The sequence below is a fragment of the Papilio machaon genome, chromosome 3 (genome assembly GCF_912999745.1).
Source record: "Papilio machaon chromosome 3, ilPapMach1.1, whole genome shotgun sequence".
Taxonomy (NCBI): Eukaryota; Metazoa; Arthropoda; class Insecta; order Lepidoptera; family Papilionidae; genus Papilio; species Papilio machaon.
Window position 1 is genome coordinate 9,884,525 of NC_059988.1, and position 27,928 is coordinate 9,912,452.

Below are 27,928 nucleotides of genomic sequence, written 5' to 3' on the forward strand. Positions count from 1 at the left end.
TTGAACAATGAAAATCTAGCATTCGTTTATCAGAACATGAAATAATGAAATCACAGTAAGTGGAGCGTAATCTAAACACAATATCGATTTGTTTTAATTGTAAACATTTTTGTTCGATCGCATTCATATGTACATTTCTACAAATTTTACAACTTTACCAACTTGTTAAATTATTTCTTGAAACTTGCAATCGTTGCTACTTTTCTTGTTTTTAGACTATTTCAAAATTCAAAAGAAATATGCGGGCTATAAAAATACTAGCTGTCGCCCTCAGATACGTCCGTGCGGTATTAAAAAAAAAATTAGTAAGTAGCCTACGTGTTCTACAATAAAAACAATATAGTATTATAAAAATAACTTGTTTCGATTAATTACTAAATTAAATAGTTTTAATGTTGCTCGATAATATTAAACCATCCGATAAAGGCAACTGACCTTAGCCTCGCGCCATGTCGCTGTGGTCTCGTGTTCAAGAGGCATCACTGACAGATCGTTATCTACTCGTAGTCAGCGGCAGCGCTAACTAATCCATTCAGCGCCGGCTATCCAGCCACCGACATAACTACCCTTCAAACGTTGGAAAATACTTCAATTAGAGGCGCACACCCCTTGCCAGATCAAAACAGCCCAATTACCTCGCAGCACGACCCCTTTAATAAACCCTCATTTGCTCAAATCTGAAATAAAGACGATGATAAATAATAACAAATTTGCAAAGTGAAAAGTCCCGAAATTAGCATGTCGTTTGAATAAATTGACAGATAATGCGACTCCGAGACCCCGCCATATTGAAATTTTAAGTGATATGAAGCGAGACAGCGCACTAAAGCACATTTGCGTTTAACGATACGGCGTATGTCCTTGTTTGAGTCAGCGCTCCAGCCGCTGCGGAGCCGCCGCAGATGTTAACAAGTCGCTAAGAGATGCAAATTGCCGGCGGTTGGCAGCGCTGTCTCCAAATGGCGCCAACTCATTTGCATAATTTTATACAAATTGAAATGTATACATTTTGAGAATTGGCAAAATTGAAAAGCTTTTTTTCCTTTTGTAGTATTTAATAGATCTATTTTATATACGTTAACATTAATCTACAGATTAATAAATAATTTAATTGTAATGTCTTTGATTTTGTAAAATAATTATTATACAATTTTTAAAGAAGGTAATTCACATTTATTGAACGATCTAAATTCACATATATATTTCAAATACATTATACAATCCATAATTAAATCTAAAAACGTAAAATCATATTGCACATTGATCTTTTATGAACATTTAATTCTGTAAAGAAATACTTACATTTGCTACGGACTTTCGGTCTTTATTATTTAAAAAGAAATTTAAAAAAATGGCACGTGATACATTTGTACATCTCATTGCAGAAAATAAATCCTAATTTTATCGCCACATCGTTTTTACAGTTAATAACATTTAAAAAAAAATATTTTCGTTTTTGCGCTGCTACACCAGATCGCGCTGCTTGAGACTGTTCTAAATGAGGCTGCACCAGATGAAAGTGATCCGTAATCCAGGTAGGACAACACTAGATGTCGTCTGGTGCATTAAAGATGACAATGCATGTATGGCGGATAAGGTGGCAGCAGAGCGCAAGCCAACGGCAGCGCATGCGGCAGTTCCCGCTCGCCACTTGCCGCCTGCGCGCGCAACTGCTCCAAACGAAGTTGATTTTGTCGTTTCCATTTTGTTCTAGAACAAAAAATACTCTGATGACAACGAACGAAAGACCTAAAAGAATGAACGTAATTTATGAAAGCGCTGTTTACCGTCGGTTCTGGTACCATGTCTTGACTTGTGTCTCGCTGAGGCTTAGCGCGTCGGCGACGTCCCCGCGGTCCGCCACGCTCAGGTACTTCTGGCAGCGAAATTTGCGCTCAAGGTACGCGAGCTGCGCGTGTGTGAACGCTGTGCGCCGGCGACGCGGCTTGCGACCACCCGAAGAAGTCGTGGGCTTAGCTTGCTGACGATCTGATATTGCAAGAGGAATGTAAAATCAAATCTATGTATAAAAATTCCAATAAATAAAACAATACTAATTGATTGCACCATCTCACCAGCAGACTCATGCGACTCTCTCTGCGAGTTGCCAGCCATTACAGACGCGAATCCAGCCAACAGCTGAGACTGGAAGGTACTCTTTGACAGGTCCATGGATCTGCCGTAAATACCCTCCGATAGACCACCAGCCATGAACCCATCGCCCGCATCATCCTTGTTGCCATCCCTTTCCGTCCTGTACAAATGAAAGAGACCGTTTTCGTACAGCTTCATCGACTCCTCCGCCCGATTATCGAATTCATTGTCTTCTTCTTTAAAAGGTGAATTGTAGCTTGAGTTCTGTAACCGGTTCAAATTGTACTCGGCTGGGGAGGATCGTTCTGTGTCATCTGTATCAATTTTTTTCTGGTAACAATCGGCGTCGGTGTCGAATCCGAATCTAGTTTTGTTATTGGGTGTGGAGGTGTCGCTGCGGTTGTCGCCTACGGAAATGTCGTCTTCGAGGTCGGAGGTCTCTATGTTGTGGCTGGGTGAGGATTGACATCCGCTCTCCCTTTCTACATCTTCATGGACTGCACCTAAAGAAACGAATGCAGATGTTTAAAATGTAATATCCATATTAATAAAAACAGAGTGACTGTAATAAAAACATATATGTATTTTATCTGTATGGCTGTTCGCAAGGCCGCGTTTGTTTCGGGTAATCTCTGGAATGGCTGAATCGATTTTGACGGGACTTGGACCAGAAGTTAACTGATGTATGTTATAGGCTACTTTGTCTTAGTCCCGCGCTGAGGAAGTCGCGAACTAGTATGTTATAAAATTATAACAACAATAATCGATTCCGTTCAATTCAACCGCGGTGGCAAAAATTAGTATAAAAATTAAGAAATAAGTATATGCTATATCAGATCTTCATTTTTAATAGGAGTATATTTATTCATAACTGGAATAAAAGCCTTTATTTATTGGAGACATCTCGGAAGTCAAAAATCCGTGCGAGAACATTAAAATCGCTTACTTATCCGACCCTAAAACATATTTATGCAAAAGTTATAACGAGAGAAACACTTGAGTACCGCCCCTTCGAAAATCCAACGAGTAATCGACTCCGGTCCAACTTGGCGCTGGAAAAACCATGAAAAGCGACCCGAAGTCTGAATGGTGGTGAATACCCGCCTCGCCATTTTCATGCAAATTAAAAGACACAAACAGACAAGATTTTCCCGCGCTAAAACACCATTCAGGGCCGTCGTATTGAATCGCTGGAGAGCGGGACGCCCCCAGGCATTAATTAGAGCGGAAGCTCTATGGCCGGTTCTTTTTCAAAACTGACGTCTTTATGTGAGCCTGAGCCCGCTTTTGTGTTCGCGGTTAAGTGTGAAGTCTTAGCAAACGATGATTTTATTTTTTATTGTTGTTTTTAAATAATTTATTCAACAAAGGAAGGAGTTTTCTATATAAGTACATAATGTAAAATTATGTTTGTTTTTAATGTTGTAGAATAGACAGCGCGTGTAGCTTTTGGCATGTTTTTTTAAAGAAAAGTTAAAGACAATAATTCTCACTCGACGCTTGTTAAAACTGTAACATGTTAGGGCTGGGCACACTTAGTCTGTAAGAGGTAGTGGGTCCTGACGCACGTCCGCCACTAACAAGGTGCTCTAAACTTTCTGACCTCGTCGAAAGTTAAACAATAGATTAATTTATTATTTTTATCTTATACTAGCGGTCGCCCGCGACTTTATCATGGCGGAAAAGAAAAATAGTATATTGCCTATAATATGGCCGCTTGCATCAGCTACCTTCCCGTCGAAATCGGACCAGCTGTTCCGGACACTCCAATTTTATTAATTGCAGAAGAGTCACTGTTTGAGTCATATTATTGACAATAAGGTATTTATTAGGTGTAACGTTAATCTGACATCATCATCATCATCTCCTTGGCCTTTTCCCACTGACATGGGATCAGCACACAAGGTTTTATAAACCTTTAACTTAAATCTGCCACATTTAATAATGTCTTCACTAACAGAAGCTGTTGCCGAATGAATCGGCTCTATCAGACAATTATCACAAATTCAATAGTGATCGAATTCGATACTTTTGCTTGCCGTCCTTTTCTAACTAATAAAGGAATAAAATGTCCTTTTTCCTGTTTATTCTCTCTTGTGCATTGAAGGTAAAGTAACTCGACTTTCGACACAGGACCGATCATCGTGGCGATCTTTGAGGGAGGTCTATGCCCAGCAGTGGGCGTAACGAGGCTGAATGGATGATGGATGGAACTCAACTTGTGTCACCATATTCTAAATGTATCTCTTAATCGTCGCAGTTCATCTTTAATTCTATTATTAGAATATCTTAAATTATTTAATTCAAGAGCATCGCTTTACGAGTTTCCCTTCAATAAAATTCAAAGTTAAAAATCAATTGACAATTATCGTTGAATGCGAGAGTGCATATGCTCTCGAGCGCAGCGTGGCGCCTCTTGTGCGTGCGCACGTCCGGCACGCGCCGCGGTCGCGCACCTATTTACCTCACCCCGCGTTCCACACACTCTATCTTCGTCTACACATATTAATAAAATTGCGAAATAGAAATCGCATTTCGTTAACATGATATATGTGCTTTGCTTATTACGAAAAATCATTTTTTTGTCTGTCTATGTGTTCCTTTGTTCCGGGTAAACTCCGTAAACGACACGTAAAGACAGGAAGGTATCTAATGCATGCGGGCATATTATACGCTACTTTTTTTTCTATGCTAACGAAGTCACGGGCAACCGCTAGTAGACAGTAAATGTGTACTTGTAAAATTTTACTAATATTATAAATGCGAATATTTAGATGGATGGATGGAGTTTGTTTGAAGGTAACTATAGAACGGCTGCATGGATCTTGATAAAATTTGGTACATAGAACAAATTCTAGAAGAAGACATAGGCTACTAATTAAGTTTTTTTTAATTCCACGCGAACGGAGTTGCGGACGACAGCTAGTAATTGTATATATCTTAGAAACAACGAAATAAAACATCAAAAAGTACCGTGATGTTTATATGAATTAAAAGTAAAATCACTAGAAATTATCAAATATTCTATTTGGGCTGTAACGTTCAGGAGATTTGCCAGGTAAAGGCGTTTTTTTATTGTACATTCCGAAGACCCTGGACACTGAACTTATATTTAGTGTCCCGAGACCCTGTTGGTAATTATTGTTACTGCTTACTATTTCCGGATATTTAATCTGTATCTAACTTTATTATTTATGAGGTTATTTAAAAAAGAAGCAAATGCATAAGCTACAATTCTGTAATTCTAAATAATTGACTTATAAACGACATAATTGAAAAATAAAAACCTAAAAGCGACTATGATCACCTCCTTGACCTCGTCCGTCCTCCAAATGAATCTGTCTGCCGTCATCTCCATTGTCACCCCCTTCTTGATCATGTCATCTTTCACACAATTCATCCATCTCTTCCTAGGCCTACCTCTACCGGTGTACCACTCCACACTCATACTTAACGTTCTCCTTAAAAGCGACTATCTTAAACTATTTTATTTAAATTTTGAAAGAAACTTCTCTGCGACAATATTTTGAATTCAAATAAGTTAACGTGTTTCTTTTAACTATTTTAAACTATTAAACAATCATCAACACATTACATAATCATCATAATTTAAGTATCCACGTAAATCTGATAAGACAGACAACAACATTAATTCGTCGGATCGAAGTTATTCGCACTGGGGAAGAAGCCGACGGACGGACATGAACGTGGTTGCCCTACCGCTATTTCTGTACGGTTGGAATTACGAGTTACTGCGCTTCCTACCATTGAAAAAACAAAGGAACTCGATTTCTGATATGAATTCAGACTTCTAGCGCTAATAATCACAATTATTGTTCAAATAATTATTCAATATTGAAACAACTAAACATTCATTTGGAAAGTAACTGGTACAAAGTACAGTGTAAACTCTTTATAACGAAACTCAAGGTACTGAGCATTTTTTGTCGTTATATAGTCATCGTTATATGGAGTGAACAAAAAACAACCAAATTAACAAAATAACATAACATAAACAATAATACGGATAGTAAATATTTACTGTCTACAAATATGAACACATTTCTTCGTAATAGAGAATGGCGTATCGCTATAAAGAGTGTTTCAATATGTGGGTTTTCACGCAAACCAACCAAGTTGGGCTCACTTCAACTTTACAGGGAGTTTATTGTTATAAAGGATAACGTTGTAAAGAGTTAACACTGTAATTAAATAGAAAAGAATAGAGGGAGAAAATGAACAGATCTCTTTAATTAACACTTAATCGAAAATCTGGTTTAAACTTTTAAAATAATGTACTCAACACTATCATATAAATCATTCCACACCAATAAACAACAAACTCTATAAATTATTGTGGAAACCCTAAATTAATAGTATAATAGAGGAGAGTACCCATTACCAACATTATCAATGCAACAATCGGTACAAATTTCAAATAGAGTAATTGTAAGCAATCAGGGCTGATACAACCGTCGTTGCGGATAAAGCCAGTTTGTCTTGCAATTACATGTAAGTGATTGTTAGGGGCTCGTTGTTAAAGCGGACAACCCTATTATAATGTACTAACGACTGTACACCGCCCTACTAATCTTGATATTATTAATCAATGATCTATTACAAATTCTATTGTATAATAATAATGTTCAATATTTTGAATATTCCATATTAAGATTCATAGTAATGAATGGAAATTTATAAAGCTCCTACACTAATTACCAACTTCAGTGTCGTAACTAAAGTCGCTTAATATAAACTTAATAAGTACCAGCGATCGCCAGTAGGTTGGTCAGCGCAGAATTTAAAAAAGTAGGCTAAGTTACTCCCGCTTTCATCAGCTACTTTCCAATACAGAACAGAACGGGCAGACAAACAAGCAAATTTTTCTTTATTGGATTTTCGTTAAAAGTAAAGTAATGTCAAGTTCGCGATTTTATTAATTGTATAGATTAGAAGTCCACACTAAGGAATAAATAGCAGTAAAATATTGAAGACATATCAATCATCGACAAAGGAAGATCTTGGTTGTTTCTTCCCTTTGTGTACAAGTATCAAATCAAGTTAACCGCAGTAACTTAGGTGACAGGGTGTCGATGGTATATTCGCCGCGGGGGACTGCACTAATTTGTCGCGCGTGTTGTTTATATCCCGTACTCAACGCGGGTTTGTCCCGACTTCAACGAGGTTACACCTCTTCAGCTATAGCATTCGATCTTGTCTTAATAAGTCAGGGATGGTAAGGGAGCACGTAGATGTACTCAGGTCTCAATGTATTGACAGAGAGATGTATAGATATTTAAATTTTGCCACACAAAATACTGAGTGTGTACTGAAAATAACATAACAAGTATGGAATTCCAAAAAAAGTAATTAATTAAGTAACAATAAATTAACTCATTTTGCGACACCATAGTATTTCAATAAACATGATGCGTTAAACTGATTGTAGAATTACAGAAGTATTAATAAACCAGCTCTTTTAAATTCATATCAACCTTAAGAAAATGATAGGAACACAAACGAAGAAAGGGTTACAGGACACAGAGAAGCAACTGATGTTGCGGACTCACTATTATATCGCTGTTCAATTTTTTTTTTCTCCATGCGTGGGAGACTGCCACTGCCCACCCCACCCACGGAGTCGCTGACGGTCGCGAGTATTCATAGTATAAGTCCCTTATGCGTTTTACGTATTTTCGATTGAGAGGGACTTGGTCATGAAAATCTGTCGCTGGCTCCCGGACTAAACGCTTATGTCAAATCAAAAAAATTGGTAGGATATTAGCAATAAACAATCCTTTTGCAGAGCTCGCGATGCTTTTTTCTCGTTATAATTTATTAAAATGTAATAACTATATCTGTTAATACATATGTATATTACTAGATGTCATCCATGACTTCTTCCGAGTGAAATAAAAAATATATTAGTAACCTGTGTGTTCTTAAAGAATATGTTCTACGTCTATGTCAAATTTTAGCGAGATCCGTTCAGCCTTTCTGAAGATACCTTCTAACAAACATCCATCAATCCATGTAAAAAATTAGCATTAGTAATAAAGTATATTATATATGTATATATTAAAGTATATTATTATCTATATATATAAAAGAAAGTCGTGTTAGTTGCACTATTTATAACTCAAGATCGGTCGAACTGATTTAGCTGAAAATTGATGGGGCGGAAGCTTAGAACTAGGAGACGGACATAGGAACATTTTTATCTTGTGTGCATTTTTTTTATTCCGCGCGGACGAAGTCGCGGGTAAAAGCTAGTATTATATATATTAATTATATAATATATATAAAGTATATATTATATTAGTAAGATTAATACGAGATATTTACTATACATACATATCTTATTGCTTTTATAATTTTCTAACAGATTGTGTTAGGAATACAATAAAATTCCAATGAGAAAATGTTCTATTGTTTTCAATATAAAATAGAATTTTTATGCTAAATCTAGAAGTAAATTGAATTGTTATTGTACTTTATTATAAAATTAGGAAGCAATTGCACTGTTATTTCTAACAATAACCGCAGAAAAACCCGACAATGCATTTGCAGTTTCTCTGGTATTGCGGATGTCCATGGACATCGATGATCACCTCGGTGTTCCCACTCTTTTGCCCCCTTCTCTTATAAAAAAAAACGTGTGCAAAAACATACAACAATTTGTTTCTGTACAATATTTTTGACAGTAGGAAAATCATAGTAAGTTGTGTCTTTTAATGCAGCGTCGAACTGGCTCGGTACGTGCCTGAGAGCGGGCGGCGGCTAATAAGCCAACAATTTGCAAGTGTACGCGCACCCTTATCATGTAGGTGCATAAATTAGGACCTAATTTTACAAACTTGAAACGTAAATTAACTGGATTTATATGAATTTTTCATAAAGTACTTTGTACTACTTGATATGACTAGTTAGATGGCTGCCGTGATAATGCATTATGGATTCGTTGTTAACATGACTAATTCAAATAATAAGTTGATAAGTAATGGTTTAAAAAATAAATAGTGAGTTTAAACCATTATGGTTTGTGTTACTAAAGATTAAATTAAGTTTTTATAAGTAAAAACTCTAAAGCCCCACTAATACAATGTAACGTAAAAAGTGTATAAAAAATTATATAAGCTTCCAGGTGCCTTTAATTATATAAATACATTGAATTTTTTTAAATAAAATACTCAACTATTATAAAAAAAAGCTGTTGTGAACTCAGTACATTTCGTATCAAATTAAAAGCCTAATTATGTAAACAAATGATCGTCAATTTCGACACTGTTTTGTTTTTCCGATTATTTTGTGAAAAGTGGATAAATTTAAACTAGTACCATCTGTTATAAATCTTGCTTTATTACGTCGTTACACACTATTTACAATAAATTACATGAGCATAGTCAATTTTGTTGTTACTTCTTGCGTATTACATCTTGCATTCGACTTCGCGCCTAAATCTCTCGTTCTTACTTTTTTATTATACTTTTAATTTAATTAGGTGAAGATGTTCTCGGTGGCCAGTTTAAAATCAAAAATATTACATACTTAAATAATTATATTTTTATATATTACGTTGGTATAAATGTACTATTATTACAATTAAAATAATTTTAAAGCACAAATCCAAAAATCTATCCTTTACAATAACAGATAAAACTCTTAATATTTTTTACAAATTTATTTGATTGTTCTCGTATGTGTGTGTGTATGTATGTTTTACTTAATTATTTTCATTTTTTCTCTCCTGTTTATCCAATTGTCTATGTGTAAAACTGTGTATGTGTGACTATCATGTGATCGTAAGACATCTTTTTGTTATTTCTAAGAAAAATTTACTGGAAAACCTGTTATTGGCCTTGCTTTGTTTTATATGTACTGGATGTAATTTTTGTAACTAATACGCTGTTGGTTTTCTTCTTAAATAAATAAATAAATTACAAATATTTTTTTTATATCATAAGGTGGCAAACGAGCAAACGGCCACCGGGATTCGCCGCAATAGCGAGGCGTTCGTTGCCCATAGACATCCGCAAATGCAGATGCGTTGCCTACCTTCAATCAACGGAGAAGGGGACGCACAGAAAGAGGATATTTCTGTTTCCTATGCGTCCCCTCTTCCGCCAAATCCAATTTCCCTTCCTATCCTTTTCTAATAAGAAAAGGGTGGGAAGGGAAAGAGGATTAAAATTAGGCCTCCGGTACCACATTCATCAGACGAAACGCGGAATTGCTTCCACTTCACGTCTGTCTTCTGTGTGGTCGTGGCATTGCACCGGTCGACCAGGCCAATTCGTGCACCCAACAAATATTATTGTTGCGGGATCTACCAATGTTAAATATTTTAATAATCTTGCGACTATTTTATTAGCGCCATCTATTGTTCATTATTGACTGAACAAAAAGTCTGAGATAAAATGAAATTAGATACACTTACTCGTATTTAGGTATCGCAAGTTTTGGTTTTAATTAAATCACCTAATAAAAGGTCTAATTGTGTCAAATATAGTTCCGTAGTCACTTTCACATCAAACACTAGCTTTGCTTCGCGGTTTGCACTTCAGCCGGTTTAATTTTTTTCTGCTCGACTTTTGTTAATTATGAACATTGATAATTCGTATGACAATGTTGAAATTTTCAGAAGTAGTTTTTTTTAATATTTAGATGAATTATTTATATTATAATTTCATATTTATTTTTTAATTTAATTAATACCCAGTTGATAGGCAGGTGGCCGGCCGTAAAAATTAAACCGAAACATTACGATTTATCAATCTTGTGCACCGACCTCACGCGAGTGGGATAAGGACAGAGAGATGATGATAATTGAGATGACAAAATGGATGGATGGATGGATGTGTGTTTGAAGGTATCACCGAAACGGCTCAGCGGATCATGATGAAATTTTGCACAGATGTAGAACATAGTCTTGGAAGAACACATAGGCTATTTATTAAGATTTTATTTATTTCCGCGCGGATGTAGTCGCGGGCAATATCTAGTGACGATATAAAATATTTAATTATATCATTGACATCTTTCACTTAAAAGCAAAAATAAAGAAAACTTTCCACTTCTCAAGATCCAGTCCAATTAAAAGTCTACGGAAGCGCTACGTCGCTACGAGACGCGCTACGTCGCTACGAGATGCGCTACGAAAAGTTTTCATGTCACAAATTACATTCATTAAAATTTTATGTAAAATGTAAATTGAAACTTGGTTACATTTCACAAGGTGTAAAGAAATGAACGGTACTTTCTATCATTTACATTTTCTGTCTCCTCTTTCCGCTCGCTTTTTTCTGTTATGTTTTTTTCTTTAATTTAATTAGTAACCGTAAAATAATTAGAGATACTTTTCACTTAGCTGTTCATAATGAGCAATAACCTAAAACAATCCACTGCTGCTGTGCTATTTTAAAAATGGATCCTAGTAATTGTAATTATCCTTGAAATTATATAACACTAGCTTTTACCCGCCACCCAATTTTCAGTCAAATCGATTCAGACGTTCTTGAGTTATAAATAGTGTAACTAACACGACTTTCTTTTATATATATATAGATATATATTTAAATATTAAGCAAACTAAATAAAAATTATTCTAGATTTATTATTAAATTCAGACGTAATTTAAAGTTAACAGAACAGTTGTGTTAAGTCGACCATGCACGCAAAACTGGATTAATTTCATTTACTTTGTTTCGGATTGGATTCTTGCAACATTAAGTTTCCACTGCCGAAAAACATATGCAAAAATACAATGATATAACTCTCATTTTCATAATAAAACAAAGATAACGATATGTTTTTCAACATGTATTTCGCAAGTAATAATTCCCGGTTTAAGAATCTCTGAACATATGCAGTTCTGACCGTTGCGAATTTAAATTATATTAACTGTCGCCCGCCACTCCGTCCGCGCGGAATTAAAGAAAATCTTAATAAGTAGCCTATGTGTTCTTCCAGACTATGTTCTACATCCATCCATCCAAACATTCACATTTATAATATTAGTAAGATTACGTATGAATATTAAACTTGACTAATGAGAAATCGTTAGGTACAATAAAAGTTGACCATCTTATCAAATGGAGGCATTGACTTCATCAATGTATGGATAATATCAGCGATAAAATGCACATTTAAAACCAAAATAAATGAAAAATCCTACTGTTTATTCACACTTTGGCCACAAAATATACCTTCTACAGTTTTTTATCAAAAATATTAAAGTTTATTTTGAACTTTATTTATGCTAATAAAAAAAATTTCTTCAACTTCATGCGTTAGCGTTCGCATTCATATTTGTTTCTTATCAACAGGATCCGTAAAACGTGGCAATGGTTGACACAAACTATAGTCACCATTCGCAATGATTGGATAGAATTAAATGTTTACCGGGAATTAATGAATAGCACATCATAGATGTATCAAGTAAATTGGCAACAATCAATTTGTATTTACCACAATCTCTAAATTTTACCCCTTAATTTTTTTTATATTTATTCACAAAAAAGCTATACAAATCAGAATTTTGAAAAAGTCGCCAAACTGTAGAGCTGTTTGATGGCGACAGACTACCTACTTAACACTTAACCTACTTTGTAAACAGACTGCTGGCTCGCTGGCCACCTTATGAAATAAAAAAAAATGATTCTAAATAAAATCGTTTACAATATCCTCGTATAATAATTTATTTACAATATCCAGTTGGTTACTCACCATGCGTGTGTGTCGCAGCGGGTGCACCGGGCGCGCCGGGCCGCAGCACGTCGCCCAGCAGGTCCTTGATAAGGAACGACTTGTGGCTGTCCTGCATTCTTATATACCTTCAAATACTACGCATTCCGTTTAAATTTATTTCAATTCATTGTCTTTATGTTACAAATGAAATATTTATTAATTATTATTATTTACACTCGCGGTAATATCAATTTATATAATTGTCATAACAAGACGCTATATGAGAGATTAATTAGGAAAGCGATATACACAATGCGAGCTGAACTTTCGCGCGCTTTCTCTCTGACTGTCAGCCATGTTCAGGCAGCTCAACCAAGAAAATCTTTTCATTTAGCAACGCCCTACTCCTAACCGACGTTACGTACATTTTCTTGCGGTTTTGGCCCAAAATACCGCTTAAACGGGCTTTAACGCGCGTTTAGCATGCGCGGCGTCCCGGGGGCGGAGCCCGGGACTCCACCCCTTCGACGCTGGCCAATAGCACGCCAGCCGCAAACTTTTCCGCTCGGATGACATCTAGAGTACGCCACGAAACGGGGGTTTAGACCCTTAGTTATTGAGTTGGTTTTTAAAAGACCGTTTTGAATGTAAATCGAAAAGTTAAGCGAGGTAAAGAGCCTCCCGCGGAGTCCCAATTAAATTGATAGTTCGCGTCGAGAGCGCCCCGGCCTCTCAATGGAAAATACTGGGATTTATTTCAACTTAAGCCTTCTATTATGTACGGTTTTGGAAATTGACCTATCAATTATGCGCCGGTAGGTTTGCACTTTTTGTATGGAGGCCGCCGCCGCAGATAATGTTTGCATTTCGCTAACGCGCTCTCTTGTATTCGCATTTGTAATTAAACTTTTCTTTTGTATCATGTAAACGTCAATCACCGCCTCCATGTTTTTGTGCGCTTTGTTTTGTATATATTTTATATCCATTTAAAATAATTGTAATTAAGTACCTTTATCTACAATTAATGATAACTCTATCGTGTTTGTATATTCATTTCAAGTGGGTTATATAATTTAAATCTATCGGTGTTTATTACGTCATGCGGGATTCTAAAAATAATAAAACCAACGCTTTTCACCTATAGTTACAGTAAATGTTTTTTTCGCTGACCCTATTAAAAATGTCAATCCCTTTAGTAATCACTTCGTACGAGGTTTGTAGGTAAATAGTGTAAGGGCCTGTTGTACACCATTACCCCGACGGACACGGCATAAATATACTATTGTATCTTTTATAGTTATTAATATAGACAATAATGTTCTAAATGTGAAGTTTCTTGTATAAGTTTATTGTCATATACCACAGTTAAATTAAATATTGAAGTTACAGTAATTCTCATAGAGCTGAAAATTAGTAAGAACATTCGGAATTCTATTAAATCTGAACCCTTAAAATTCCTTGAATAATTTTTTTTCTTATGCACGATTAATGGGATCTCTTCAGGGATCGTAAACAATGGTATTCCTAACTATCCTACCAATTTTCAGCTCTTTGCGAATTATTGTAGCTTCCTTTAATTTCGCTTAATTTTACTGCACTAATTTGAGTATTCATTAATTGAATTTATTTTAATAAAAGCAGAGATCAATAGCCGCTTAATTGCTTTGGTATTATACTGCGCTTCACAAGTCTGTCCTTTTTTTAATTATATTTTATATCAAAAGTGCTAATAACCCATTACGACTTTAATGTATTTCATTTTCACGTAAGTCAACTGTAAAAATGTAACTTTTTTGTCATTTTATACTCGCCCAGGTATTTAATTAAGGCATATTTAACCTCTTTAAATAATATACGATCATTATATATGTTACTGGCCACCAAGAAGAATAAAAAAAAAATGAGAAAGAATTACGCGCGAGATGTAATAATTATTGTATATATTTTTTTAATTTTTTGCCACATCGTCTCGCCACTGCTGACTAGTCAACGGTCTTTTTTTTACTGTTGCACCTGCTGCTATTGCTCTTGCACCATCCTTATTATCTAACATGATTTGTCGTTAAATATAGTTAATCATAGTTTTTTTTATTTTATTTTTTTTTCTTTTGTAAATTTTATGAGTGGTACCAATCAAACGCTAATCGACTATAGAGTTACGTGTGTGGCCGACAGCACATGGTAAGCCTTTATTATAACAAAGGACCAGTATTGTGTAGGTTCAAGTACTAGTCAGCGGTCAATCGGTGTCCCGAGATATAGTTTTAAACATAATTGTGAAAGACATTGTCATAAATATCGCGTGTTAATATATTTTCAAGGAAAATTCCACCTTTATCAAGTTTACCTCCATTATTACTTAGTATGACGAATTTGATAGTTTTCATTTTCATTTGGAAAGATGATAAAAGTATTTCGCAAAAGAATTTTCGTATTTAACATATTGAAAACCTAAATTATAACAAATTTGAGTAATCTTCACACCTTTAGGTATGTATGTTTAAAGGATTATCGATAGCTCCTACGAATAAGGTCCAATAAGGACAAATTTTCAGGAGATGCTTTCAAAGTTTCAGTTAGGAAAATAAGCCACATAAATCCTTTTACTTTAGCAAAAAAAAACACGTTAACATCTGAAAATGTTTATTTTTGTTTAGTGCATATTGTTAACTAGACTAAGACGTAGCTTTTAACATAACTAGTTTTCTAGTTATTTGAAAAATAAAAAAATAATTGGACCCATCTGCAAGGAATACCTTTCGATTATAATATTTTTTCTCAAAATCGGAACACCAGGGGCGGAGATTCGCGGTACCACACATAAAAAAATACAGTCGAATTGATAACCTCCTTCTTTTTGAAGTCGCCTAAAAGAAGTAAAAAATCAACAATTTGTTACCTTTGGCTCTTATACGTAGGGTCAATCGATATATTGGGTTAAATATAAAAGAAAACTCTGTAAAATCTTTATTAATTATTTATTAATATTACAAAATATCTTAATCAAAAACACGGACAGATTAAATTCGTAAACTTCAATCCATTTGTTTTCTTTTATTTGACATATAAATTATAACAGAAATGTAAATTGAATATAAATGCAAAAAAAAGCCTTCGTCCATGTGTTTATGTAAAATACTGAAAGGTTGTTTTTGTTAAATAAGCAATTAATTTTTGTTTTTTTTTTAATAATTCTCAAATTAAACACAAAATATGGAACAAAAAAAATACATTGTTTGAATGTCGAAAATAACTTGTGAAAGATTTTTTTTACTAAGAAGAAATTTTTTAGATCAAACTTTTTCCATACAAATTAAATCCAAAATGTCGAATAATAATTGAAAAGTAATAATAAAAATAGTTTCAACTTTAATACATATTATTTACATTTATTTATTACATTAAAGTTCGTAATAAAAAATATAATTTATTTGAAATGTTATCAAATGCTAGTATCGGTGTGTCATGGTGTCATGTGCGGTGTGTCATCAGACTGGGGAGAACTGTATGATGCGTTTGATGTCTTTAAGCAGCACTTCCACGAAGCCGCGCTGCAGCGGCGGCTCACCCTACAGATTAAGGTACACTTCCACTGAACAACAGCTGATATCTTTTTCTATACATATTGTTCATTTGTTTTAAAAGTAATAAATAAGATGTATTTTTATACGTTTTCCAATTTATTTAATATATAATATAGAAGAAAGTTGATATAAATTAAGTTTTGATAATTTGTGACGTCACAAGAAAATATCACGTCACGTCATGGAACTACAAATTATGGTTATTTAGCATATTTTTAGTTAAAAAAAAAACAATACAATTTAAAGTTAATATATACTTATAAAGAGGTTAGTACATAATAAGACATATAAAGTGTGATTTTCACCTTGACAGTGTCGAGCAGATCCTCAACGAAGCGGTCATTGAAGAGCGCGACCAGGTCAGCTCGCAGCGCGCCCAGCTCCTCGCCCCCCGCGCCCGCCAGCTTCACACCTGCGTACACGCACACGACATTTTATAAACTGACACTATTGTAACGCCTAAATCTTGTCATATAAGCGTAAAATTCTATCTAATATTACCGAGTTCATGCGGAGCTGCGGCCTGCAGGTGCATGCGCGCGTGCGCCCACAACAAGTACAGCGCTTGCGCGAGCGCAGCGCCGCAGTACTGCAGCTCGGCGCGCCGCACCCGCGCTCTCCCCCGCAGCAGCGACACCACCCCCGCCCGAACCTCCATCGGCGAACCCCCCGCACCCCCCACACCACCCACACCTGACTTCTCCTCGCCCAGCAACTTCTTCATATCTATCACACAAAAATTAAAATGTTACAAATGTTGGTCCTTCGAGTCGGATACAAGTATATAGTCACCAGGTGGACGGACCGTCTAGCGTCATTGCGGGCAGATTGTGCAGCTGGTGCGTTACAGTGGCGAGCAGCTTGGTGTGCAGGCGATGTGCACGCGCCAGGTGCTGCAGCAGCGCACGCGCAGCCGCACACGCCGCGCTCGTTGGACTGTGTGAAGTCACGCGAGCGTCCTCACGCTCCAGAGTGTTCAGCGCGTACGTCAGCAAGTTGCACACGATCTGACCACACACAAGACAAATTTGTTCTAACTTTGTAGATACATGGAGAATTTGAGTGAAATGTAACGAGACTACCTTGAGATAGAGCCTGTTGTCGGGGTGGTCGGAGGCGGGTGCGGGCGCGTGCTTGGCGGGCGGCGGCTGCTGGAAGCGCGGCAGCAGCGCCAGCATGAGCCACTGCACGCGCTGCAGGCTGGGCTCGGCGCGCTGCAGCGCCGTGTCGCCGCGCGCCAGACCGAACACCTCGCGCCCCGAAGCGCGCGCCACCACCGACGTCACCCACTCCAGCTCCACCAGCAGACCCTCGGGCGAGCTGGGGTGCGCCGCTCTACTCAAACCGAACGCTCATTTCAGTCATAATCCTAACATTTACCCTGGATGAAAGCGATGTCAGGTTCAGAGTGTGGTCACTGTGAAGTCACCTTACCTCAGCACCATGTCGATGCACTCGACGTGGCTGACGAGGAAGTGCGTCACGTGTATGACGCAGCTGTGGTTCTCTGTGCCCAGCGACGTCAGCAACGCGTCGCACAGCGCCAGCGCCGGCACCAGCATCTGACGGAATCTGAGGAATGCAAACAAAAATGGTAAACATAAAATACAATTTAAAAGCTCGCTGGTTTATCCTTATAAAGTTCATCAGCGATTCTCCAACCTGGAGGCGACGGAGGGCACGAAGTCTGTGTCAGGGCGGCTGCTGGCGGCGTGCACGTCAGGGTGACAGCCGAGAGCGGAGAGCGCGGCGAGGCAGGCCAGCGCGCCCTGCGCCACCACCGTCTCAGCGCCGCGCCGCGACCCCGCCAGCTTCAGCAGCAGCGACATCTTGCACTCGTACACGTACAGCACGCGCAGAGACTTCGGGCTCGGGTCCAGCGCCTGATATGAGCAAATGTAAACAATAAAGTTACTCCGGTACATCGTTTATCCGCAAAAGAGTTGACGGAGGAGTCGTGTAAGTGCGCGTACCTCCTTGAGGCCCTCGTCGTCGTGCAGCAGACTGTCGATGAGGCTGCGCAGATAGCCCTGGTCTGTGAGGGTGTGCAGCCAGTCGGTGGCGGGGTCGATGTCGAGCAGCGTATCGAGACATGCGAGGGCGGCCATGCGACACACGTCGTGTCCGGCGCCGGTGCAGTCGCCGCACACGATGGCGCACAGCTTCTCGCCGAAGCCCGTGATGACGTCCACCACCATGGCCTTGAGGGCGGAGTCCTCGCGGCCGGCGCGCCCTCGCGACCTGTCCAGGCGGCTCACGTACGTCACGTCGCCCTCCTCCTCGGGCTCCGCGGGGCTCGCCTTCAGGTTCACGATGTTGAGGAAGTTGAGCAGCGCGCCGTACAGGTTGACGCGCATCTTCTGCGTGCTGCCGCCCGACACCAGGATCCAGCTGAGTATCTTGTGCAGGATGAACTTGAGCGTCAGAGACTTGGTCTGCATTATCTGGTTCGAGGGCCCGAAGAAGCTCGCCTCGAACTCGGAGGAGTTCAGGTTGGACTCCCGCTTCTGTAGGATGTAGCAGTGGCGCAGGTTGACGAGCAGCAGCAGCACGGTGCCGGAGGCGAGGTTGCCGAGCTGCGGCAGCACCTCCGCGGGCGGGATCTTGTTGAGCAAGTCCTGCAGGATGTTGAGCAGCAGGTTCTTTCGGGACTCGAGGGCGAGCACGTCGGGCGGCGCCACGCAGAAGATGATCTCGGTGAGCTGCCGCCACGAGTCGTAGTAGTGCGTCAACGTGGCGGCCAGGTTGCGTTGCCGGTTCACCTCCGTCACGTAGTCCAGAACCTAAACGAAAAATAGATAAAAAGTAATAGAGTGCAATGTTGAAAATATAATATTACGTTTTATTGGTGTGCAGCATACCTTCTGTATCTCGAGGGCGACGAGGCTGCGCTGCGGCGCGGTGGTGCGCAGCGCAGCCAGCTCTCGCGCCAGCACCGCGTGCAGCCGGCTCACGCTAATGCGCTTGCCGCCAACACCTGATACAACGCACATTACATTATATACATGACATAGAAACATTTTTAACATTACAGGTGTCAGCACATACCCGTGGGCAGGTCGCAATCATTGATGGCGCTGCGCAGCTGATGCGCGTGGAACAGCTCCCAGCGCGGCTCGGCGGGCGCGGCCACGCTCACCGCCAGCCCCTCCAGCGCGCGACGGATAACGCACCACTCCCACTCCTGACATAATTAGTCATAAGATTTCTCTATAATAAAACTTGAATCCTATATGGTGTAGATAGATACCTGGTCGGGATGGTGTGGTGTGTGTGTGAGAGCGCCGAGCAGTGCGGCGAGTGCTGCGTGCTGTCTGGTGCCGCCCGCAGCCCCCGCCTCGCACGCGCACGCTCGCAGCACCCACGACCTCGCTGACACCGTCGTCACTGACGCCGTCTGCACAACACACGACATGATCATCATAGTCAGTTATAATATATTACACGAAGTTGATGATGCTCCTAATAGCCGGATATCAGCCATGGAAGACCACTTTTATCAAATTTTTACTAAGAATATTTGCATGAAAAGTGATTCGACTCACTTCAAGGTTGACGGTTGCCTTGACATGCCTGGCGAGGAAGTAGTCGCGTGCGCGCAGCAGACGCAGAGCTGGTGGCGACGTGGTGGGCCGCGCGCACAGCCAGTACACCAGCCGGTAGCAGCTCTCCACCAGCGGTGTCGCCTCGCTATACCGCGATAATCACATCGGTAAGTAACATACAACAAACAAACTTATATAATAAGGTAAGAAGCTTGTGGCATGTGTTACCGTTCGTGAGCTGCGGGCGCGATGTGCTGGTCCAGTATGTCTAGCACGGCGTGCAGCACAGTGCGCGGTGTGCCGCTCACTCCCGCCTCGTTCAGCACGCTGCGGCTCACCTGGTGAACAACAATCATCACACTACGTAAGAAACAGAGTAGAGAACACATTTAAATATATAGGAGTATGCTCACGTCGTCATTGAGCTGGTATCCGAGCAGGAAGTGGGCGAAGTTGGGCGCTGCGGCGGGCAGCAGCTGCAGCACGAGCAGTACCACGCCCTCCTTGGCCGCGCGCGCCTCCTCTGCGGCACTCTGCTCGCGCTCCTCCGCCGCGCCCCCACCAGCACCACCGGCCCCGGTCCCGCACCACTCCTCCGACTCCAGGCATTCCACGAACCCATGCCTTAGTAACAAAATTTTAAAGAAAATAAAACAAAACGTAGCTTAAAACAAACAAGAGATAGAATAAAAGAAGAGTAAATCACCTGATGTCCGCAGCGAGGGCGTGCCGGTGTGCCAGCGAGGCCAGCAGATGGCGCGCCGAGTGCGGCGAGAGCAGCGCGCGCCGCAGCAGCGACACCGCGCGCCTCGCGCCCGCCGGCAGCGTGCTGCGCCCCACCACGCGGCAGCACGACACCAGCCTGTCACACTTCTCCGGGCCCTCCGGCGCTGCATTACCACCATATATAAAGTATATTTCCACTTTCAAAAGAATCAATATATGAAAAGAATGTCCAACCGAGTAGCAGTTTTGATAGTCCTACGACGAGAAGAGCTCGGCCCGCCTCCGCCGCCGCGTCCGTCAACGCGCGCTCCAACGCCAGCGCTCGCTCCAGCATCTGCAACGTGGACACCAGCGCGTCCTCCACGTACTCCTACATCCAAACACCACCATGAGTATCTAAAAATTCAGTGACACTCGAAGTACACAGGATGACGTCAGTTGCGCACCTTGCCGGGTCCGGACTGACGGTCGAGCAGGTCGTTGGCTCGGTCGAGCGTGGTCAGCACGAGGCGCAGCAGCTCCGAGTCCGAGTGCAGCTGCACCAGCAGCGGGAAACCTGGCGGCGGCTCCGCGTCCCCCGCGCCCCCCGCACCCGTCGCGCCCCCCGCACCCGCCGCACCCGCCGCCGGGAAATCGCCCGCACTAGGCTCGTACTCCTCCAGCCAGCGCGCGAACAGACGGAAACACAGCGCGATCACCTGCGATATATATTTTAACAATTTAGAGTTTTTATATAGAAATAAAATAGACTAACTCATAATGTAACCATGTGTAAAAATGTATGACCTGCCACTCCTCGTGAGGTACGGCGTAGCGGCGGTGCGGCGCGGGCAGGGCGAGGCGATGCAGCACGTGGTGCACGTAGGGCTGCAGGCCTGGCGCACGGCTGCCGGCACCCAGCGCACGAGGTGCCGGCCCCGCCGCACACAGAGCCTCCAGCAGCTCCAGGAACGCACGCGACAGCGGGTACTCCTCCATGCGGCACTCCACCTAACAACACAAACGACAATTAACATTTAATTGGTAATTCCTCCAAATAAGAGTAGATATAGTATTTATATTAATGAAGTGTGTGAATACCTCCTGCAGCTCAGCATTGAGGCCGCGCTTGTCTGCCGTGGAGACGAGCTGTGCGGCGTCGAGCGCGGCCCAGACCCGCGGCGCTGTGCCCGCACGCCCGCCCAGCGCAGCCAGAGTACGGCACAGCGCCGCCTTCAGCTGGATCGGCACATGGCAGCACATCAGTCCTAAAACACAAGTCACATATATTTATCCAATAGAAAAAAAACTAAAAAAATGACGATGAGAGTAATTTACCAAACATGCAGTTGACGGCGTCCCACTGCAAGTTCTCGCATATGGCGGCACTGGCTGACTCGTCGACGCGCGCCACCGCCGCGATCAGCTGCAGCGATGCTATCATGGCCTCCACCTGCAGACACACGTATTGTACAGTGCTGCACCTCTTACTCGGTGTCAATAAATCTCAAGTATATGGTGGTATGGTGATCACCTCCTCCTGGCGCACGAGCAGCTTTCCAGGACGCGCTGCAGGTGTCACCACGGCGGAGGCGCCCAGGGAAGACGAGTGTAGATGCTCCGCGAACGGCGCAGGGTCCGCGCGTAAATTCCTAACACATATCAAAATAATAGTCCATATTCAAAATCATGTGAAATTCATCATCGATCATGACTACGTACTTACATCATCAAGACCAGTGTTTCCCAAAGTGGGCGAAAACGCCCCCTTGGGGGCGATAACGTCCCCTTGGAGGCGTTTGAAACCTAGGAGGGGGCGATAACAGGCCCAAAAAATGGGGGGCATTGAAATTAATTAAAGTAATGAAATTGTGGTTTTTAAGTTTTAGGGCTGAATAAAAATTAGGGGGCTCTGAAATATAATTGATTTTCAAAGGGGGCGGTGAAAGAAATAAGTTTGACAATCACTGATCAAGACAATGTATGTAGATGTATGATACCTGTGATACAGCTGTAATGCTGTGAGCAGATGATGTGCGGAGAGGGCGTCGCGACGCGCCAACAACGCCCACGTGTGTTTGGGCACAGCGAGCGCAGCCAGGGCGCGGAGGTAGGCCGCCAGTAGTGCAGCACACACCGCCTCACCGGACAACCTCACAAACTTGTACAGTGTCGCCTCACGACCTCCTGCACCTCCACTGCGACTGCATCACACACATTACATCCCTTCTTTTATAATATTGGTGAGAAATCATCCAAATATTGCATTTTCAACTGTCAATTTTAACAGTGGTTAGTTAAAATTGTAAGCAACACGATTTCGATCCATTCATGACGAGTGTATCCTCGGCACGAAAGTGCTTGGCTCTTGATTTCTTTAAATAAAATGTACATGTGAACTGTTGCTGTTAATAATATGTATATATTATAAAATAGCTTACATTGTTTTATATTATTTTAGCTTAATAGTTGCGGTATTTGTTTGCTCATCTCAGATATAAAATTGCTATAAGTGAAAACTTGTTATTGGCTTTCAGTCATCCATTTTAGAGTTATTTAGATTAATATAGCTGTAAGTTTTCCATGTAATAAATAAATAAATAAATAAATAAATAAATAAAATATTTGTTGGGTACACAAAAAGACGGTATAGACTGGTGAAATACCACACAGAAGACAGACGTCAAGTTGAAGCAATTCTGCGTTTCGTATGATGAGTGTAATGCCGGTGTTATTTTAGTCCTCTTTCCCTTCCCACCCTTTTCTTATTAGGAAAGGATAATATGGGAAAGTGTATTGGCGGAAGAGGGGACACATAGAAAGGAGCAATATCCTCTTTCTATGCGTCCCGCTATACTATCGTGCATTTGCGGATGTCTATGGTGAATGGTAACCTCGCTATTTCGGCGAATTCAAGTAGCAGTTTGCTTTTCTACCTTTTGATATAAAAAAAAGTTCATGTGACTACCTGAGGGCAGAGGGCCAGTATTCATCTCGGAGTTGGAGGGTGTCATGCTCATACAGGAGCTCAACACAGCGCAGCAACGCATGCAGACGTGTACGTCCTGCACCAGCACCGCCCGGCGCAGATAGACCCTCAGCAGCGTACATCTGCACCGCACGCGCAGCCTCATCAGCCCTAACATAGAGAAATTACTTCCATCATCATCATCTATATAATCCCCACTGGGATGATCAGAACCTATCCTAAATTAGGGGTGATTAGAACATAATCAACCAAACTGGTCAAGTGCAGGTTGACTTCACACATGTCTTTGAATTTTTTTCACAAATATGATTTGATCTGAACCCAGTACCTTTTGATTACAAGTCAATTGCTTAATCCTTGAGCCAATGAGAGCTCATTAACAATTGCTATTCAACAATGATATATAAAATAATCAGTTTTCTTCCCAATTCGATCATACAAAATCCCAAGGAACGAGAACAGTTGGAAAAAAGAAAGGTGGCTCAGGTGTTAAGCACTTTGTAATCTGCAAGTCCTGGGTTCAAATCCCGCCATATACGAATATGTTTTTCGATTTAAATATATACATTTATCCGACGTTCTTATGGTTAAGGAAACCCCTGATTTACGGAAGACTCCAAGTCCCTCATATAATGTATAGTGAGCTGATGATAAAAAATATTGTAGAAAGTATAACTGGTACTGACTTGACTCTCATCTCCATGAGCTTGGAGTGCATGAGTACAATGAAGTCGGTGATGAGTGAGTGCAGCCGCCGCTGGTAGTACTCCTCACCCCGCACCAGTCCCGCAGACAGCATCGCCTCGCTCACATACTCAAACACCTGCCACAAACATACACACATGCAATACCTTCACAATAACAATGTTATGGAATATATTGTTAATTTCAAATCTAAAAAATAAAAAATGTTACTAAATTTATAAATGTGAATTTTTGGATAGATGGATGGATGTATGTTTGAAGTTGTCTTCACAATGGCTCAAAGGATCTTGCTGAAATTTAATATAGATGTAGAACATAGTCTAGAACTAGAAGAACACATGGGACAGCAATGACGTTTTTTTTTTATCCGCGCGAACGAAGTCGCGGGTGAAAGCTAGTAATAAAATAATTTTCTAACTTCATACACACATAGAGATAATTGTCCCAAGAAAAGGCACCATTTTTTGTAAAGCTAGAATAAAACTGATTGGTTTTAACTAAAAAAAAAAACTCACCTTTCCATCAATAGCAGCATCAACCAACATTTCATCCTGGTCCAACAATTCACTTTTTATCTCTCCCGTACCAGAAGCCCTAAGTAATGTTTGTGGGGCTCGCTTCAATGCAGCCAGAGCTAGACCTAGGGCCAGCTGACACAAGGCCCTCAGCCCTGATCCTTTATCCTGGCCCTCCTGCGTCTGGTTGGGGTTCATAGGCGGAGAGAACTCATCCAACAAAACTGATATCAACTCCGGATCCTGTATTAGGGGTAATTTCTTGGCCAATTCTTCGCCATCTTCACGTCTGTAACAAGTGATTAAGTTTAACATGCAACAACTTCTACACAAAATATGTAGTCAACTGAACAAAATAATAAAAATTAGAACAACATTCTATTCAAGTGTTCAGCAGAATTTAAGGCCAAACATCATTGTATATGTAAACATCGTAAGAACTGAACCACAAATTGGTTAGAAAAATATTATTTATAAAAAAAAACTAATTTAGCACAAATTTTCAGCCCTAAAAATTTCAAATCACAAATTGTGTAACTATTTAAAAGTTATAAATCTCTCACTTGTGCAAGACGGACAAGTCGAGTGCATAGAGCAGCGCCATTTGCAGCGCGAGCGAGATCTCATCCAATGCTCCTGTCGGCCCGTGAGTTGCTGACGTCATTTGCTACATACAAACAATACAAGACAATTTACAATTATATATAAAACTAGCTTTTACCCGCGACTCCGTCCGCGCGGAATAAAAATTAGAAAACGGGGTAAAAATGATCCTATGTCCGTTTCCTGGTTCTAAGCTACCTTCCCACCAATTTTCAGTCAAATCGATTCAGCTGTTCTTGAGTTATAAATAGTGTAACTAACACGACTTTCTTTTATACATATAGATTAATAAATACTTTAGATAAATTGTGTTAAACTTACTTCTCTATACAGTCTTAGCAATATATCTCTGTCGAGCCCTCGTTGTGCAGACGCCGCAAATATCACACCAGCGAGTAACTTTCTGCAACAAAACCAATAATTAATTAACATCAAACAATACAATACTATAACTTCAAGAGTCAAAAGTCCTACAATGTATAACCCAATATAAACATGATTTTCAATTTGTAAATAAGACAGTAGGAACCGGTTTAGGTAACCTGGTAGTCTCAATGGTGCCGATGAGCCGCACGAGATGTCGAGGCGGGGGCAGAGCGCGGTTGTTCTGCAGCAGCTCGAGCTCGGCATCAAGTGAGGTACGGCGCAGCGCGTCCAGCACGCCGCCCAGCAACCCATCCGCTATTAACTGCGACACATATCTTGACACGTAGCTAACTATCTCCTCGCGTGCGCTTATTGACCTAACAAGATCGGGAAATACACAACTAAGTAATCTATACATCTGTACATCTGTGATTGATTAAGGCTTATACAACCCTAACTTGGGTATTTTCCTAACTCTCGGTGGAAAAATCCATGAGCCAATGACATGAGAGAAGAGTGAGGAATGAATGAGAAATAAGAAGGCAATGTACTGACCAGGAGACACCATCTCGTGCCATGACAAGATGTCTGAGGGCCTGCACGAGCGCGCGGCGGCCGTCATGCTGCAGTAACACAGCGAGCAGACCACGCGCCAGCCCCGGCTGTCGCGGCGCCTGCCGTTGCGCAGTGTGCAGCAACTCCAGGCACACATACTCGTTCACATTGTACATGTCTGAACAAGTTTCGTAACAATTATTTTCATAATTAACCTTAAGTAATTTTCTGACTACCTTAGTCTTTTATCAAACTGCAAATTACGAAATAAATTATAGATTTTTCATTTCAGTTAAATTAATATCTGTAGATCCAGGTTTCAGGAACATCTGTTCTTGTGACCTCATATTTTTGTCATTTTTGGCCTTACAAGTATTTTTACCTGATATTATAATAGCTTCATCGACAAGCTCCTTGGACAGCAAAGTCCTGCCTATACTGGGTAAATTTACTCCTTCCGTAACACCTCTTTTGATCTCCTCTCTGCTTGTTGGATTTTTGGGCTGAACAGATAAAAACAAAAATAGTTTGAAAATAACTGTAAAAAGCGAGGATAACAGTTAACAAACATCACACTTATGAAGAGTTTACAAGTAATTATATATTGCTTATTGATCAAATAATTTTGTTTATGTTTTTTCATATGTGATTAAATGGAAGACAATATTTTTTTAGACAAATGTGTGTAAATAGTTAAAAAATCTACTTACAGGATATTTTAAGAGAGATAGAAATGTTTGTTTGTGCCTTCTCAGGACAGATTCAAATGTGTGCACTGCATATGGAGCTCCTCCACTCTCATGTGCCAAGTATCCTTCCACCACAGATACTAGTTCCTTATATGGTGTCCATAGATCTTCTATGGTAGTTCCTAGATACAATTTATATATTAAATAAAAACTATAAGAATCATTTACTAATGTCAATTTAAGATTAAATACCCTGTTAATTGGCCAATTAATTGAAATTGGACAAATTAAATACTAAAATGTATATTGACACCAACAAATAAAGACATTTAAAGAACACATTCATGCATAAAAAGTTATAGCCTCTACTCCAAAAAGACCTATAGTGCTAATGAACAAACAATATATTCATACCAAGATATTCAAAAAGGTGATTTTATAAGTTATATTTATACATACAGTATACATAGTATATCCATAGGAAATAACGTTTATATCATTTATTTTGTATATTTCGAACATAGTTTATAATTAACAACTATTAAAACTAACGTATAATCACAAAGCCGCCAAAATCTAAGTATAGGTTAGAAATTAAAAACTTGTCATACCTTCGTTTATATTCATTTTATGCTGAGTTTGGAATCCACGGCGATTAACAATTAGTAATTCTTTTAATACTTGGTCCTCTAAAAAATATACTTATCAAAATAATTAGTTTACAAGCAATTGTTTTGAATTGCGGTGATATGACATTCTGTCTGTCAGTTCGTTTAAATTTCAATAGAAACTACAATAATTCTAGCGTACCTACTGTTGTCTTTGGTTCTGCAAATCTATGGTTACTTTTAAAATTTCCGATGAAATATTATTTCAGATAAAATTTTTATGG

General features: G+C 40.1%; 2 protein-coding genes across 2 annotated transcripts; both read right to left on the bottom strand.

Annotated features, from left to right (window-relative positions):
* Positions 1-1,565: 1,565 nt before the first annotated feature.
* LOC106711619 (homeobox protein B-H2) lies at positions 1,566-12,916 on the bottom strand. Its single transcript, XM_014503981.2, has 4 exons — positions 12,820-12,916; positions 2,076-2,591; positions 1,788-1,989; positions 1,566-1,710 (listed from the first exon to the last, which is right to left on the bottom strand). Exons 1-4 carry the CDS (start codon positions 12,914-12,916, stop codon positions 1,566-1,568), a joined length of 960 nt encoding a protein of 319 aa, XP_014359467.2.
* Positions 12,917-16,192: 3,276 nt separating this feature from the next.
* LOC106711618 (nuclear pore complex protein Nup205) lies at positions 16,193-27,663 on the bottom strand. The gene is made up of 32 exons (XM_045686655.1): positions 27,648-27,663; positions 27,058-27,218; positions 26,730-26,850; positions 26,348-26,525; positions 25,969-26,169; positions 25,748-25,829; positions 25,387-25,490; positions 24,824-25,112; positions 24,290-24,426; positions 23,583-23,753; positions 22,615-22,818; positions 22,149-22,266; positions 21,953-22,067; positions 21,716-21,882; positions 21,422-21,625; positions 21,082-21,333; positions 20,870-21,005; positions 20,616-20,799; positions 20,323-20,533; positions 20,138-20,247; positions 19,910-20,054; positions 19,615-19,761; positions 19,413-19,548; positions 19,226-19,341; positions 18,338-19,147; positions 18,027-18,247; positions 17,799-17,936; positions 17,447-17,699; positions 17,170-17,371; positions 16,866-17,090; positions 16,670-16,776; positions 16,193-16,349 (listed from the first exon to the last, which is right to left on the bottom strand). Exons 1-32 carry the CDS (start codon positions 27,661-27,663, stop codon positions 16,269-16,271), a joined length of 5,742 nt encoding a protein of 1,913 aa, XP_045542611.1. The 3' UTR covers positions 16,193-16,268.
* Between the last annotated feature and the right edge of the window lie 265 nt (positions 27,664-27,928).

What these genes read in the sequence shown, in the direction of transcription:
- LOC106711619 (XM_014503981.2), bottom strand. Translation starts at nt 12,916, where the DNA reads ATGCAGGACAGCCACAAGTCGTTCCTTATCAAGGACCTGCTGGGCGAC. An exon ending in CGCTGCGACACACACGCATG is followed by an intron (nt 2,592 to 12,819) that starts GTGAGTAACCAA and finishes CTTTAGGTGCAG; the next exon opens with TCCATGAAGATGTAGAAAGG. An exon ending in AGAGTCGCATGAGTCTGCTG is followed by an intron (nt 1,990 to 2,075) that starts GTGAGATGGTGC and finishes TTGCAATATCAG; the next exon opens with ATCGTCAGCAAGCTAAGCCC.
- LOC106711618 (XM_045686655.1), bottom strand. An exon ending in CTCATGGAGATGAGAGTCAA is followed by an intron (nt 23,754 to 24,289) that starts GTCAGTACCAGT and finishes TCTCTATGTTAG; the next exon opens with GGCTGATGAGGCTGCGCGTG. An exon ending in GCCCTCGCTGCGGACATCAG is followed by an intron (nt 20,534 to 20,615) that starts GTGATTTACTCT and finishes TTTGTTACTAAG; the next exon opens with GCATGGGTTCGTGGAATGCC.